Source organism: Mustela putorius, unplaced genomic scaffold (genome assembly GCF_011764305.1).
Source record: "Mustela putorius furo isolate JIRA1106 unplaced genomic scaffold, ASM1176430v1.1 tig00003942_pilon_pilon_pilon, whole genome shotgun sequence".
NCBI lineage: Eukaryota > Metazoa > Chordata > Mammalia > Carnivora > Mustelidae > Mustela > Mustela putorius.
In genome coordinates, this window is record NW_025422087.1 from 20,996,706 (window position 1) to 21,013,557 (window position 16,852).

General features: G+C 40.8%; 1 protein-coding gene across 7 annotated transcripts in view; it reads left to right on the forward strand.

Annotated features, from left to right (window-relative positions):
- Nucleotides 1-16,852, forward strand: part of SOAT1 (sterol O-acyltransferase 1) — a 74,655-nt gene that overhangs the window by 37,951 nt on the left and 19,852 nt on the right. For 4 of the 7 annotated variants that reach the window (XM_045069560.1, XM_045069559.1, XM_045069558.1 and 1 more), the window contains 2 exons: nt 3,227-3,285; nt 16,087-16,235. In XM_045069560.1, coding sequence (XP_044925495.1) covers nt 3,227-3,285; nt 16,087-16,235 — 208 coding nt within the window. The remainder of the gene's footprint in view (nt 1-3,226; nt 3,286-16,086; nt 16,236-16,852) is intronic. The other 3 variants (XM_045069563.1, XM_045069562.1, XM_045069561.1) reach the window with 1 other exon arrangement.

Sequence of the window (16,852 nt, forward strand, 5' to 3'; positions counted from 1 at the left end):
AGAGTGAGCAGTGTATGTGACTGTTAATGGGCACCAGGTTTAATAGAATGGACATTAGCTTTTGCATTACTATTTAATTGTTCAGTTACCTTAATAGTGTTGCATTATGCGGTGAATGTTTTGCCAAAGGCAAAGGTGCTCCCAGCTGTTTTTTTTTTTTAAACAGTTTGTTTTTCTTTCTCCAAGTAGGAAGGATACAAGTTAGATATTTTTCAAAAAAACCTTAAAACCACTTTTTTTTTGAAGATTAGAGTGCCATCACAAGCAGAGGGAGAAACGGGCTCCTTGTTGAGCAAGGAGCCTGATGTGGGGCTCTATCCTAAGGACCCCAGGATCATGACCTGAGCCAAAGGTAGACAGACCCTTAACCAACTGAGCCACCCAGGTATCGTAAAATTTTTTTAGGGATGAATTATGCAAGATACTGTGTGTGTGAAGACAAACTGATGAATGAAGGCAAATCTCTCCCACATTGAAAGGGCACACAGTCTGCTGCTTGCTTCAATTATAATAGTACTGTGATTCTGTATGAAAATTAGGAGCTGTGTGCAAATCTGTGACAGTAATAAATCAAAATATACAGTGTATATGGGAGTCCTACAGAGCAACAAATTTTTTTTTTTTTTTTTTTCAGAGCAACAAATTCTAATTAGAAATATTTTAGTACATTGAAAATCAGTTTCTCTTTAAAATATGAAAAAGATGCTCATGTTAGTTAATAATTGATTCTAGGGATGTCTGGGCGGCTCAGTGGGTTAAAGCCTCTGCCTCCGGTTCATGTCAAGATCTCAGGGTCCTGGGATTGAGCCCCATATCGGGCTCCCTTCTCAGCGGGGAGCCTGCTCTCGCCCCCCACCTTCCTCTCTGCTTACTTGTGATCTCTGTCAAATAGATAAATTAAAAAAAATAATTGACTCTAGGGGCACCTGGGTGGTTCAGTGGGTTACCCTGCCATCGGCTCAGGTCATGATCTCAGGGTCTTGGGATCGAGTCCCACATTGGCCTCTCTGCTTGGCAGGGAGCCTGCTTCCCTTCCTCTCTCTCTGCCTACTTGTGATCTCTGTCAAATAAATAAATAAAAATCTTTAAAAAGAAATAATTGACTGTAAACCTCAGTTAAACATTAGGAAGCTATGTTAATGTTACTTAGTATACAGAAAGGAATCTTTCAGAATAAGGAAATGAGTACAAAATGAATTTTTTTTTAAGATTTTATTTATTTATTTGTCAGAGAGAGAGAGAGAGAGAGCAAGAGCGAGCACAGGCAGAGTGGCAGGCAGAGTCAAGGAGCCTGATGTGGGACTCGATCCCAGGACGCTGGGATCATGACCTGAGCCGAAGGCAGCTGCTTAGCCAACTGAGCCACCCAAGCGTCCCACAAAATGAATTTTGTTTATTTTTAAATACTTCATTTATCAGAGCAAAAGTAAGGGTGAATAGTAGACTTCCCACTGAGCAGGGGTCCTGATGTGGGACTCCATCCTAGGGATCATGACCTAAGCTGAAGGCAGATGCTTAATGAACTGAATCACCTAGTCATCTCAGAACGAAATGAATTTTCTTGCCCTCTGCAAGAACAAGCGAAAAACAAGTCTGTACCCATTAGCAGTCATTCCCCATTCCTCACACTTCTACCCTTGGTCCCTGGGCAACAACCAGCCTTCTGTCTGTCTCTGTAGAATCATCTCTTCTGCATTTCATGTAAATGGAATCTTACAATATGTTGTTTTTTTTTGTGACTTTTGTTTAGCTATTTTCAGGTTTCATACATATTAAAGTGTGTCCCATGTTTCTCTCCTGTCTGCTGGGTAATATTTCATTATATGGATCGAAAACATTCTGTTAATGTATCGAGTTAATGGATATTGGAGTTGTTTTCAGTTTGTTATGGATACCGCACCTATAAACATTCATATTCAGGCTTTTGGCTGGACACGTTTCATTTCCCTTGTGTGTATACTTAGGACTGGGATTTGGTCAGGTGGTAGCTCTGTCAACCCTTTGGAAGAACTTTTCAGACTGGTTTTTAGAGCATTATTTTACATTCCAGTGGAGGAGGGTTTTAATTTCTTCATGTTCTGGCCAACACCTTTTTTTTTACTCCGTGTGCCCCCAAACAAAAAACAAACAAAACCTCTGTTTATTCTTACGAAGTGGATACCATTCTTGTAGATTATCTTGTTACAGGTGTTTATAAACACTTATCTAATTGTATCACAAAAGAACTGTCACATCCAGTCCCTGAAATAACACTCTTCTCAAACAACTTTTTTCCTCTCCCCAGTTTTATTGAAATCAAATTGACACATTAACATTGTATAAGTTTATGGTGTACAGTGGCCAGCACTTGTTATTTTTGATTGTAGTCATACCTTGGGTGGGCATGAAGTGCTGTTTTGTCTTGGTTGTGATTTGTGTTTTACTGGTGGCCAGTGATACGGAGTATCTTAGTATTGGCTATTTGGATATATTTTGGGGAGTAGTGTCTGTTCAGATACTTAGCTTGTGTTTAAACTGGATTACTTGTCTTTGTATTACTGAGTTGTAAGAATTCTTTGTGTGTGTGTGTGTGTGTATAAAGTTCCTGATTACATTTGCAAAAAATTTTTTTCTTGTTCTGTGGGTTGTCTTTTTACTTTCCTCATGTTGTCCTTTGCAGGAATAAATTTTGATGAAGTCCATTGTATCCAAGTTTTCTACTGTTGCTTGTGAATTTTTTGTAGTCACAGTTGCAGATCCGTTCAGAGTCTAATTTCTCATGGTCAAAATTGGATCTGAAAGCATCATATGATTAATACAGTTCTGATTACTGTGTGTACCTAGTTTTGTTTTTTCTTCTTAACATTTTTTGGGGTAAGATTTTATTTATTTGTTGGAGAGAGAGAGCACAAGCAGGGGAGGTGGCAGGCAGAGGCAGAAGCAGGCTCTCCCTACTCAGCAGGGAGCCTGATGCAGGACTCAATCCCAGAACCCTGGGATTATGACCCAAGCGGAAGGCAGACACTTAACCAACTGAGCCATCCAGGTGTCCTTAACATTTTTATGTATAAATTTCCTTCTATTGATTCTGCCCATGCTGCATTTTTTAAGAGCTATATCATGTTTTGTGGTTGTATTATAATTTACATAGTCATCCTTCTGCTTGTTTTTCAACTTCATGATTTAAATAGTGCTGGTTAATAGCTATATCCATCAACTTAAGAGTTGCCTTGTTTTCTTTCTTTAGGTAGGATTAACTTAAAACAGTTGATGGCAAAGAAGATACAGTTGACAGCAGAGGCAGAGGTAAGTAGTAGCTTCCTGTTCTGAAACAAGAATGTAGAGTTAGGGTAAGGGATTTTGTTTAGTAAGTGTTTGATGCTCTGTTGCTTAAAGAATAATTAACCAGGGCGCCTGGGTGGCTCAGTGGGTTAAAGCCTCTGCCTTTGGCTCAGGTCATGATCTCAGGGTCCTGGGATTGAGCCCTGCATCGGGCTCTCTGCTCTTTGGAGAGCCTGCTTCCTCCTCTCTCTGCCTTCCTCCCTGCCTGCTTGTGATCTCTCTCTCTGTCAAATAAACAATAAAGTCTTTGGTGGGGGGGGGAAGAATAATTTACCTTCCTTCTCAGTTGACACTATTCTGCCACTTCTGTCGTCCTACACGTAAGAACCTGATTGCTTTTTTCTCCCCATCCTGCCCCCCCCCCCAATTTTCTGGCTTTTATTTATTTTAATTTTTTTTTTTTTTTTTTTTTTTTTTTAAGATTTTTAGCTGCTGCTTTGAGAGCGAAAGAGAGTGAGAGAGAACATGAGCGGGGGTAAGGCAGATGGAGAGGGATAAGCAGACTCCTGGCTGAGCAGGGATCCTGATGTAGGGCAGATCCCAGGACCTCAGGATCATGACCCCCGTGGAAGGCGCTTGACTAACTGAGCCACCCAGGTGTCCCTCATTTTCTGGCTTTTACCAGCAGAACTTGATTTTAGTGAACCGTGATATAGTTGAATGTCTGTACAAGTGCTATATGAAAGGTTCTGTCACCACCTGTCATGGTTTGTAGTGAATAGGCTCAGCAGTAAATCTAAAAGTGGATTCCTGTTGTTAGGGAGGGTATGGCCTGAGCAGAAGTATGGAGGTAGGAAGCTTAGACTATCTCTTGGAAATGGCACTTCAGTTGATGGGCATCTGTGCTCCTGTTAGAGCATGACAGAAAGAAAAATACAGTTGGACAACTGGGACTAGATTGTTAAGCATTTTCCCCCCGCTATCTTCATGCCCTCTTCATAAAGCTCTTTCTTCTTGAAACTTGTAACTTCTGTTTCACTAGTCAGAATACTGCATATCCATCAAATTCTAGCTCAAATGCTGCTGCTTCTGTAGTTTGCTAAGTACCAGCTTGAAATGGTGTCCTTCCTTCCTCCTTTTTACTTTTAATCACCATAATTTTTTTGGTGAGCTTATAGACTTAGGGATGTTTTAATTGGTAATGTGATATCTAATGAGTTGAACATCTTACCATTGTTTATTAATTGGAATGTTTTTGAGGGAGATATATTAGGAATGCTATTTTGATAGCAAAGTTGAAGATAATGTATGGACTTTGGAGATGAGACAAGATAGGAAGCTATTGTAATATTCTAGTATTCTATAGGGTAAATGGGCAGGGAGGAGAGGGGAACTCCATTTAGCAGTCCTAGTCCCTTATGGGCTAGGCCGTGTACTAGGTGGTTTACGTACATAATTTTATTAAATTATCTGATTTACAAAGTTGATCTCTAAATGGTTACATTTGTTTTTTTATGGTTTGATACTTACTAATGTGAAAGGGCCATTGAGGTTGAAAGGTATGTGAATATTATTTGGAGGCCATGAAATGTACTTGTTCTTCTCTTTTGTGGGCTTTTAGAAATAATTGTTTCTTTTTTTAGAGAGGAAGAGGGTCAGGGAGGATCAGAGGGAAAAGGAGAGAGAGAGAGAATCTTAAGCAGGCTCTGTGTTGAAGACCCCAAGGCGGGGTTTGATCTTAATACCCTAAGAGTGTGACTTGAGCTGAGATCAAGAGTTGGTTGCTTAACCAACTGAGCCACCCAGCTGCCCCTAGAAATAATTTTTAAAACAAATGAAAATGAAAAATCTTTTTAGTCATTTGTAGTTTGGAGTCATACTCTGACCCAGTTCTCAACTAGGTTGGACCATCTTCCCCTAATCTTTTGAGGTGAAAACATGGCTCTAACCATCTCCAGGGTTCTGTTCAGCTCCAGTAGTCTGTGTCATTGCATAACTAATCTAAACTTTTGCTCCTAATTCACTGTTTCCTGGTGTGAAAGAAATGGATAATCTGTAGATTTTACTGGGCAACTCTTTCAGCTCCACAGAACTGGAATTGTCAGATAAAATATAGTACACTTAGTCAAATTTGAATTTCAGATAAATATTTTTTTAGTCATCATGCAACATTTGAGATATAATTATATTAAAAAAGTCATTTGTTTATCAAATTCACATTTAACTGAGTGTCCTATATGCTTATTTGCAAAATCTGGCAACCAACAAAGGACTTTCTGAAAGTTGAGCTACACAGATAGAAGAGCTCGTATTAAAGAAAGGTGTGGAAAGGTTGTCAGGTATTGAAACTCTAGACTGAAGGGAAGACAAATGACAGGATGATGAAATTAGTGCGTTGAACTGATTGAATCTGTTAAGGTCATGGCTAGGTACAAATGCTGTCTGTCATTAAAAAAGTTTTAAGTATTTAATTAAAAAAATCCAGTGCTAGTGGTATTATACAACACGTGTTTATTAATTATAATAATTATTATTTTTAAGGATTTTATTTATTTATTTGACAGAGATCACAAGTAGGCAGAGAGGCAGGCAGAGAGAGAGGAGGAAGCAGGCTCCCTGCTGAGCAGAGACCCCCCCCCCCCCTTATTCGGGGCTCGATCCCAGGACCCTGAGATCATGACCTGAGCTGAAGGCAGAGGCTTTAAACCCACTGAGCCATCCAGGTGCTCCCATGTAATTCTTAATCATGACCTTTTGAAGTCCTTAGAATTGTGTAATAATAAGACTTAAAAGCTCCAATGTCCAAGGGAGATTCAAGTGATTAAATCCCAACCAATTTACTGTTAATAGATAAATTAACTTTGTTTTAACATTGTGTTAATGAAACTATTTGAAACAGTTTCTTTGGTTGTAAATAAAAGAAACCTACTTCTGGCTTAAGTATAAAAGGAAACATTTGAAAGATATTAATGTATCTCATAGAACCCCAGAAGTTGAACACTTAAGTGGTATTATACAACATGTGTTTATTAATTATAATAATTATTATTTTTAAGGATTTTATTTATTTATTTGACAGAGATCACAAGTAGGCAGAGAGGCAGGCAGAGAGAGAGGAGGAAGCAGGCTCCCTGCTGAGCAGAGACCCCCCCCTTATTCGGGGTATTATATGGAAAGGGTTTAATAGTAAGAGATCATGTATTTCTGAATTTTTCAGTTAATCAGATTTTCAGTCTCCTCTCAGAGTTTCAGATTTATGAGAGAGAGAGAATTGGGTTTTGGCCAGAAGGGCAGGGCCATATAGTATCACCCTGGTCTAACCACTGAGGACAGTTTCTGAGAAAAGTGAGTATGAGAAGAGTTAAAAAGGAGTGCCTTGATACTTACGAATATTTGTAGAACTTTCATTAATTCATACAACTTTATAGAGGGAATCCTAGATCTAACGTGAGGGGATGAAAAATTACTTCCTATTTCTATTTCTTAAAAACACAGATTTATTGCAACATATTTCATTATTTCCTTCTGGTGTGGCATTTAAGATCCTATTTGACACATCAGTACCTTATACTGTTGCGCAACTATTAAATGAGCAAACTGTAATGAGTAAGGCTCAGATGGCATATCTGCAAATGAGGACTTCTCTATATGGCTTATTGCTCATCCAAGTAACCTCTTCTAAAACAGTGAGTGGTTAGATAGGGCCAATCTATTTTTCCTGCCCAGAAATTGTTCGGTTATTATGTATGTTGAGGTTAGGTTGTGCTATAGGAGACTAACATAAGATGAACACAAATAATTGTGGCTTTGTGTATTGCCCTTCCATGTAAATGATCTAGAACCATCTAGAATGGTTACGGGGTGACTCAGTGGTCCTCCCAGGACCATGGTCCCTTCTACCTCTATGTTTTGGATTTTGTAGTCTGTGACCTTCCTATTCATTGTCCAGATGACTCCAGCCACTTCATCTGAGTTCCAGGGAGTAGGACTGAGTTAGGAAAACAAGAGAGGGTTGATAACTAACAGCCTCTACTACAACTTGTTCATTCTCCTTCCCTGCCCTTGATCCTTCTGGTCATGTCTTCTTTTGGCTGTGTCCACGTGATTGTATCATTCTCATCCCTCCCTTTCTGGCTTTTTCCATTTTGCTTAAATATGTAGTTGTATCATTCTCTACTTTCCTTTGATGAACCTTGGGAAAATCAGTTTATTATTATTTATTATTTCAGCACTTAAAATGCAGGAAGGTGCCTGTCATGGTGCCCTCTCAGGAATGTTCAGTAATCCAGCTCCATGAATAACCTACTTGGTTCCTTTCTCAGGCACTGTGTTAGGTGCTGGGATTCCAACGATGTCACAGTTCCTGTCCTCATGTTAGCTGAAAACATCATGTATAAAATGGATAAAAAGAGGGACAACAACTGAATTAGATACTTCAGAAATGTTCTTTGAAAGCTGAGAAGTGATGTCAGTGTAGGTTGGTATTTGTGATAAGAAATTACATTATTTTAGAGCTTTATTGAGGTCCTTACATGTGGTAGTTACTCTCTATTTTACATTAACAAGAATGCAAAATATCAAAACTAGTCAGATGGTGATACTATGTATTTCGCTGATTGAGGGACATTTTGGTTCTGCCCCACTCCCAATATTTTGTTTTCCTTCTTCATTGTATACACAGATTCATGTGGACAATGTAGACACTTCTGGGCTTATACTGCGTAAGTCTTAACGGCAAAGATAACATCATATGTTCAGTTACATATTTTTAGACATTATTTTGTGGGATTTTTTGTGTTAAAATAGTTTTTGAAAATGTGATATAAAATGATTTCACAATCATTTGTATGAATGTATCATTAATTACTAGGAATGTATTTTTACTTCTCTCTGGTTTTCTAACATTTAACAATGGCTGAAGGAGGTTGGTAAAGATGATGAGAAATGGCAGAATATATGAATCGGGTAAGATGGGGGAGCTCCCTGAGTAGATGAAAATAAATGTGTTTCAGCTTAGTTTGTATTAATAACAACGTGATACCAGGAATATCGCAGTCTGACTTAAGCTGGGAGACCGCTCTGGATGTATTTTATTTTAAATAAAAAGGGATTATAGTTTAGAGCTCTAATTTCATTAGTTGGGTATCTTGTACCTTTGGCTTCTGGTATTAAGGATTATGCAGTAGTTAATGCTCAAGACTTGACTTCCAAACAAGTGTGTGTGTGTGTGTGTGTGTGTGTGTGTTTAATATGGAGGAGGAGTTTTATTACAGCACAGTGTTAATGACTTTAAACCTCTTTTACATTGGTGCATTCAAATGAAATGTTTGTCATAGGACTGATTTATTAGGTTACCTACCATTTTCAGGCTACCTATACACTGTTGACTTTTTTTTTTAGGTTTTATTTTTGGCTTATGGTACTAAGCATATAGAAAATTTTTTATTTTTTTAAAGATTTTATTTATTTATTTGACAGAGAGAGAGACCGTGAGAGAGGGAACATAAGCAGGGGAAGTGAGAGAGGGAGAGGCAGGTTTCCCGCTGAACAGGGAGTCCGATGGAAGGCTCGATCCCAGGACTCTGGGATCATGACCTGAGCTGAAGGAAGACACTTAATGACTGAGCCACCCAGGTGCCCCCCTATAGAGAACATTTTATTTTATTTTATTTTTAAGATTTTATTTATTTACTTGACAGAGAAAGATCACAAGTAGGCAGAGAGAGAGAGGGAGGGAAGCAGGCTCCCCGCTGAGTGGAGAGCCTGATGCGGGACTTGATCCCAGGACCCTGAGATCAGGACCTGAGCCGAAGGCAGCGGCTTAACCCACTGAGCCACCCAGGTGCCCCTATAGAGAACATTTTAGATCAAGTACAGTGGAAAGCAGTATAATGTTTTATGAACTCAGAGTCATATAGATTGGGCGTTCGTTCTCATCCTAGTTAGCTTACAAGTTCTGTGACCTTGGACAAGTCACATTACTTGATTTGTTCGAGTTTGGCACTCTCTTAGGCAGAATAGGAATTATGTTGCTTATTTCACAAAGATTGTTTTCTAACTAGAACTAGTAGTGTATAAAAGCGCCTAACAGTATCTGGCATTTAGCAGTCACAAGTGTTGAATAAATCCCAGGCATTACCGACAATGGCAACAATAGTGATTTTTAGTCTCTTTTCCTTCATAACCTTCAGAAAGAAAGCAGGGCTAGGAGTTCTTTTACACAAGTACTTTCTGCTTTGTGATAGAAGACACTGAGTAAAGTCAGCAGTGGTATGAGTAGGAGTTTCAGTGCCAGGGGTTGGTTTCAAAAGCTGTTTTGAAATATACTTAATGTCTGCAGTCTTGCCAGTTCCTTTGCTGAGTTCTAGATGTGCAGTGGTTAACAAAAAGATGTGCTGTTTAAACTCAGGTTGGGGAGGCAGACATTAAGGCATCAAGAAATAGAAATATATAGAATTTCAGATGGCATCAAGTGCAGTGAAAGAAATGAGTAAGATGCAGTAGCTTTAGAGTGAATTGTTAGGGGAAACCTCTCGAGTTAATTTAGTTTAAGATCTATATATTGTATTACTTGTTCTATTGTGTGACCCCACAATATTACTGTGTTTTTCCCCAAAAGGTCCGGTTTCTGGTTCCACACCACTGTGGGTTTAAAAGATTGTTTGTATAAAGCGAGGCAGTGAGTCAGGGGAACTACTTGTAGTTCTACAAGTAGTTCCCCTGACTCATGGTCTAGCAAGTAATATGACCTTGTGGAGTCGGAGTATAATTTTTTATACCCTGTTCTCAGTGTATGTTTTTACTTTGTGTTTCTCTCTGCCTTTATTTTTTTCATGCCTTTGTACCTTTGAAAGGGTGATTTTATTTATCCATAAATGACCCTGCTCTTTTGTCATTCTAAGTAAGACTCAGTTCAAGGTAACCTGTAACCTCTCCTTAGGTGGCTTTTTAGAAGAATTATCTTTCTAAAATGCAGATCTGAGCATGTTATGTGTTTAAAACATAATTGGTTTCCAGTTGCCCTTTAGGAAAAAATTAAAAAATTCTTAAAATGGCCTAAGGGTCTGTCATGCTGTAGCGCGTTTGCTTCTTCAGCCTCATCTCCTATCAACTCACTTCTAAGTGCTTTCAGTAGGTGTTCAGACTGTGGGATCTTGGCTTCATGGTGGTGTTTCTTAGATTATTAGAAGTTGTCCAGTTCAGCTGCTTATTTTATTTTTTTTTAAATTTTTTTTTTAAGATTTTATTTATTTATTTGACAGATAGATCACAAATAGGCAGAGTAGCAGGCAGAGAGAAGGAGAAGCAGGCTCCTTACTGAGCAGAGAGCCCGATGGGGGGCTCGATCCCAGGACCCTGGGACCATGACCTGAGCCGAAGGCAGGGGCTCAACCCTCTGAGCCACCCAGGCGCCCCTCAGCTGCTTATTTTAAAAATGGGATTTCTTTCAGAGGAGAGAGAGTAAGGGGATGGGCAGAATGGGTGAAGGGGAAAGGGAGATACGGGCTTCCAGTGTATGCATGCTCTGTCTATCAAATGAATAAGTCAAGTCGTCGTCGTCTTTTTTTTTTTTTTTTTTTTTTAGATTTTATTTATTTAGTTGGCAGAGAGAGAGATCACAAGTAGGCAGAGAGACAGAGAAAGAGGGGGAAGCAGGCTCCCCGCTTGATTTCAGGACCCTGAGATCATGACCTGAGCTGAAGGCCGAGGCTTAACCCACTGAGCTACCCAGGTGCCCCCTCCCCCCCCCTTTTTAAAAAGATTTTATTTATTTATTTGACAGAGATCACAAGTACGCAGAGAGACAGAGAGGGAGGAAGCAGGCTCCCTGCTCAGCAGAGAGCCTGATGCAGGACTTGGTCCTAGGATCCTGGGATCCTGACCTGAGCAGAAGGCAGAGGCTTTAACCCACTGAGACACCCAGGCACCTCGCCCCCCCCCCTTTTTAAAGAGGTTTCTTGGGGTGCCTGGGTGGCTCAGTCACTTGGGTGTCTCATTCTTGATTTTGGCTCAGCTCATGGTTTCAGGGTTGAGCGATAGAGCCCTGTGTCAGAGGTTTCTTTGAGCTCTAAAATACAGTGATTTAAGCACCTGCTTTTCTAGTTTCTAATTCACTGCCTGCCTCCTTTCTTTGGTCGTCTTTCTGTCCCATCTGTCATCATGCTTGGACAATCATAATCCATGGGCTGAATGAAGTTAATATTCATAGAGGTGAGGTTGAGAAGATCAGCAGATTAGAAAGCCTGTAACACTCCAGTCTCCTTTTTCAGGTTACTAGTATCAGGTTGTTCTGATTTATAATGATCACAGTGTGACGTTCTGATTAATGACAGTCTCATATTAGGGAAGAACTCCAAAGGCAGGAGTGGAGCACTGTTTGTAATGTATTTTTCTGTATTTCCTCTTACATGGGGGAATGATAGTAACAAGCACTCACTCTTTATATTCATTAGTATTTAGATACATGAAAGGAAAGGCTAAGGAAACTTGGTGCCCACAGCTGAGTTCTTCCTTGTGTCCTGGAGGCAGCAGCTCCTGTGCACTTGAATTCTCAGAAGAAGAGGAGAAATCTCAGCATTAAGAAATGAATATTAGTTATGCTGAGCGAAATAAGTCCATCAGAGAAAGACAGTTACCATATGATCTCTCTGACATGAGGAATTTGAGAGGCATGGTGGGGAGTTGTGGGGGTAGGGAAGAAAAAATGAAAGAAGGTGGGATCAGAAGGGAGACAAATCATGAGACTCTTAATTTCACAAAACACCAGGGTTGCTGGGGGGAAGGGGGTATAGAGAGGGTGGCTGGGTTATGGACATTGGGGAGGGTATGTGTTGTGGTGAGAGCTGTGAAGTGTGTAGGCCTGGTGATTCACAGACCTGTACTCCTGGGCAAATAATACATTGTATGTTAATAATATATTTTTTTAATTATTTGACCTTTTCTTTCTTTCTTTTTTTTTTAAAAGATTTTATTTATTTATTTGACAGAGAGAGATCACAAGTAGGCAGAGAGGCAGGCAGAGAGAGAGGAAGGGAAGCAGGCTCCCTGCCGTGCAGAGAGCCCGATGTAGGGCTCCATCCCAGGACCCTGAGATCATGACCTGAGCTGAAGGCAGTGGCTTAACCCACTGAGCCACCCAGGCGCCCCATGTTAATAATAATTTTTTTAAAAAAGAAATGCATATTAGGCGTCTGGTTAGTATAATGCTGTGTACAGGGATGTGGTAGACTTGAATTATTTCCTTTTAATAGTTCTATTGCAGTGACATGGGTGGAGTATTATGCTAAGCAGAAGTCAGTCAGAGAAAGGCATTTCATTTATGTGGAATTTAAGAAACAAAACACATGAGCATAGGTGGGAAAAGAGAAAGACAAACCAACAGACTGAGCTGGAGAGAACTGATGGTCACCAGAGGGGCGGGAGTGGGGGTTGATTTAAACAGGTGATGGGGATGAGGGAGGGCACTTCTAATGAGCACTGGTGTTGTGTAGAAATGTTGAATCATTGGGGCGCCTGGGTGGCTCAGTGGGTTAAACCGCTGCCTTCGGCTCGGGTCATGATCTCAGGGTGCTGGGATCGAGTCCTGCATTGGGCTCTCTGGTCAGCGGGGAGCCTGCTTCCCTCTGTTTCTCTCTGCCTGCCTCTCCATCTACTTGTGATTTCTCTCTGTCAAACAAACAAACAAATAAATAAATAAAATCTTTAAAAAAAAGAAAAGAAATGTTGAATCATTATATCATACACCTGAAGCTAATATTACTACACTGTATGTTAACTAACTGCAATTTATTTACTTATTTATTTTTAAAAAGATTTTATTTATTTATTTGACAGACCGAGATCACAAGTAGGCAGAGAGTCAGGCAGAAGAGGAGGAAGCAATCTTTCTGCTGCCGAGCAGAGAGCCTGATGGCGGGGCTTGATCGCAGGAACTTGGGATAATGCCCTGAGCTGAAGGCAGAGGCCTTAACCCACTGAGCCACCCAGGCACCCCTACTTACTTATTTTTAAAGATTTAATTTATTTGACAGAGCACAAGCAGGGGGAGGCAGAAGGATAGGGAGAAGCAGGCTGCCACTGAGCGGGGAGCCCGATGGGGACCCCAGGACCCTGGAATTTTATGACCTGAGCTGAAGGCAGATACTTAACCAGCTGAGCCACTCAGGTGCCCCCACTAACTGGAATTTAAATAAAAATAGACATAAAAAATAGTTATAGGATGATTTTTATTGTGCATTTTTTTTCCCCCTCTTCATTGGTTGGTTCTGACTGGGTAGAGCAGCAGACAGCTGTAAGGTGATGACTGTGTCAGGTACTGTGCTGGGCATTTTTTGCAGGGGATTTGTTTTGGGGCTTTTAAAAAAATTTACACTAGTTTAGTAAGTTAGATGTTTTTATTCATCTCAACTTTGCACTTGAGTAACTGCTCATAAAAGTGAAAGAGCTTGCCTGAGGCCACCACACTCGGTGGTGGAGGTAGTATTTGAACCCAGGTCTGCCTGGCAGAAAGCTTCTGTCTCTTTACTACTTCACTACTCAGCACTAAAGACCTCTTTTTCCTTCCTGCATATAAATTTTACTGCAGGGAAAGGAGACACAAATTAATCATATTAAAATGGAACTTTTGGGGCTCCCTGGGTGGCTCAGTAGGTTAAGCCTTCGCCTTGGCTCAGGTCATGATCTTAGGGTCCTGGGAACGAGCCCTGCATTGGGTTTTCTCCTTAGCCGGGGGCCTGCTTCCCCCCGCCCTCTGCCTGCCTCTCTGCCTACTTGTGTCTGTCAAATAAATAAAATCTTAAAAAAAAAAAAAAATGAAATAGAGCTCTTTTTAGTACACCATTCCTGAGATGTGTTCTGTCCTGTCTTTGGTGTGAGGGGTTGGGGTTGTAGACGGGATGTCGGGGCGAGGCTGTTGTGAAAGGAAGTTACAAGGAGACTTGACATCTGTACACCTTATGCTGGCTCTCACGCTGTTGAGATGCCTGTGATTCTTCTTTTACTCTTTCTCTTCTCTTTCCCCTGTTCTATTAGTCGGAATGCCCCTTTGTGACATTCACTACACTGTGAATAAATTACGTCTTTCTTCATTGATGGACGGTGAGCTCAGTGAGACCAGGGCTGTGTGTATCTTGCTCAGCACCTTTGGTGCTGAATAAAAATATCCCTAGTCGTCCAGATCTGTTTGGTTCCTTGGGTTGGATAGTGGGTTTTTTGGGGGTTGGATACTGGGTTAGGATAACAAGGGGTATTCTTATTGGTGGAGTGACGGGAAAAGATTAAAAGATAGGAGTTTTTGGAATATGGAGCAGAAGGAAGGAAATAGAAGGAAGGGGGAAAAGAAAAGGGTACAGTTGACAAAGAGGGTGGGTGGGGGGTTGTAGGTGTTCTCACTATAGGACGGGAAGCTGCAAGTTCTGTCGTGTAAGGCAAAGGAGCGTGCGGGTGGGTTTTGTGGAAGGCCAAGCCAAGACTTGTGCTGGAAGACGTTGGCTGTGTGCTCTTCACTTTGAGTTGGGTGGATTAGGACCTGATATTTAATAGCTTTTACTGGCATTTGTGTAACATGTATTAATGATTTTTTTTTCATATTTCTGGTCTGCTTAATCCAGTACTTAACTGGGAAGGAGACTGGTTGCAGAGTAGGAGGAATCCTTGTTAAAAGAAATGGCTTGACATCCTTAGCCACAGCTAAAAATTCCAGGCCTCTTTCTCAAAGTCGAGTAAAATTTCAGAGGACTGATGTGAGTAGGGAGCAAAGTTTTAAAACCTTACATGGTTTAGCCGCCCCCCCTTTCTTCTTTATTTATTTTTATTATTTTTAAATTTTATTTTATTTTTTAAAGATTTTATTTATATATTTGACAGAGAGATCACAAGTAGGCAGAGGCAGGTGGGGGGGGGGAGCAGGCTCCCCGCTGAGCAGAGAGCCTAATGCAGGGCTCGATCCCAGGACCCTGAGATCATGACCTGAGCCGAAGGCAGTGGCTTAACCCATTGAGCCGCCCCTGATTTTTTTTTTTTTTTTAGAGTAGGCTCTTCTTCCAGTGTGGGGCTTGAACACAGGACCCCAAGATAAAAAGTCACTTGTTCTACCTACCAACTGAGCCAGTCAGGCACGTACCCTACCCCTGCCTTCTCTTCTAATCTCAGGTCTTACACTCCTCTTAAGCTTTGACATCCTCCTTCCTTGCTGCTTCTCAAACCCATCCAGGTTCCCTGCTTTAGGACTTTCTACGCTAGTGCTTTTTTTCTTCCTGCTACTTTTCCCATAGGTACCCACTAACTTGCCCTCTTACCTTCAAATCTCCAATGTTATGCTGTGTTTGAGGCTTTCCTTTGACCTCTGTGAAAAACACGTCCGCTGACCCCTCATACCTCTGCATTATTTTTTTCTGTACCACCATTTGGCATTCTCTGTGTCCTGTCTACCCTCATTGGAAATTTAAGTTTCATGGAGGTGGGGACTTGGTTTTATTCATTGTTGTATCTCTAGTGCCTGGAACAGCAGTGCCCAGAACTAACATTTCCCTTCTACATGGGACAGTGTTTCCATTGTCTCTTCGTACCCCTTTTCACTTAAATCTTAATTCTTCCAATGTTTTTGAGGTTCCAGCTCAACTCCTAGCTCAGAAAAGACACTTTTAATCATCTCCTAGTAGCTGTTGTATAGAAACCAATTTTCTGTTTTTACTTCTGTGAAGTGATTTAACATGGACTTCTTTGATCCATCTCTGTTTAAGAGAATTCTTTGGAAAAATGTTAATAATCCACAAGCGTGTGTTTGTTCCTAATGTTTTTTGTTTTTAATTTGCTTTAAAATTCTAGGAATTGAAGCCATTTTTTATGAAGGAAGTTGGCAGTCACTTTGATGATTTTGTGAACAGTCTCATTGAAAAATCAGCATCCTTAGACAATGGTGGGTGTGCTATCACAAGCTTTTCTGTTCTTGAAGGAGAGAACAACCACAGAGCTAAGTAAGTATGAGTATTAGTTTCTTTTGGTGCAGACATGTTCTCTGATAATGCTCAGTGGTCAGAATCAGTACTGCAGTAAAAATGCCTGGTTTCACACCGTGGTGCCACTTTTTATTAGCTCTGTGTTGCCTTGGGCAAATTAACCACTTGAAAGGTGGATTTCTTCTTCTTCTTCTTCTTCTTTTTTTTAAGATTTTATTTATTTATTTGACAGATCACAAGTAGGCAGAGAGGCAGGCAGAGTGAGAGGGAGGCAGGCTCCCTGCTGAACAGAGAGCCCGGTGCAGGTTTGGTGTGGGGCTTGATCCCATGACCTGAGCCAAAGGCAGAGGCCCAACCCACTGAGCCACCCAGGCACCCTGGGTTTCTTCATCTTAATATGAGGATTATAATAAATCCGTACATCATTGAAGACTGTGTTGACTTACAGAACAAAAGAGCCAACACTTGTTGCATGTTCTACGTTTAAACCAATGAGTCCACGAGGTTGGTACCAGAACTGCTGCAAGTTAGGATGCCTGAAGTGTGGGACAGTTACATGTCCAGGATCATACAGTGGGTATTGGAAGCCAGAGCCTTGCTCAGGAGTCCATGCCCTTTGTCACATCAGTAAAGAG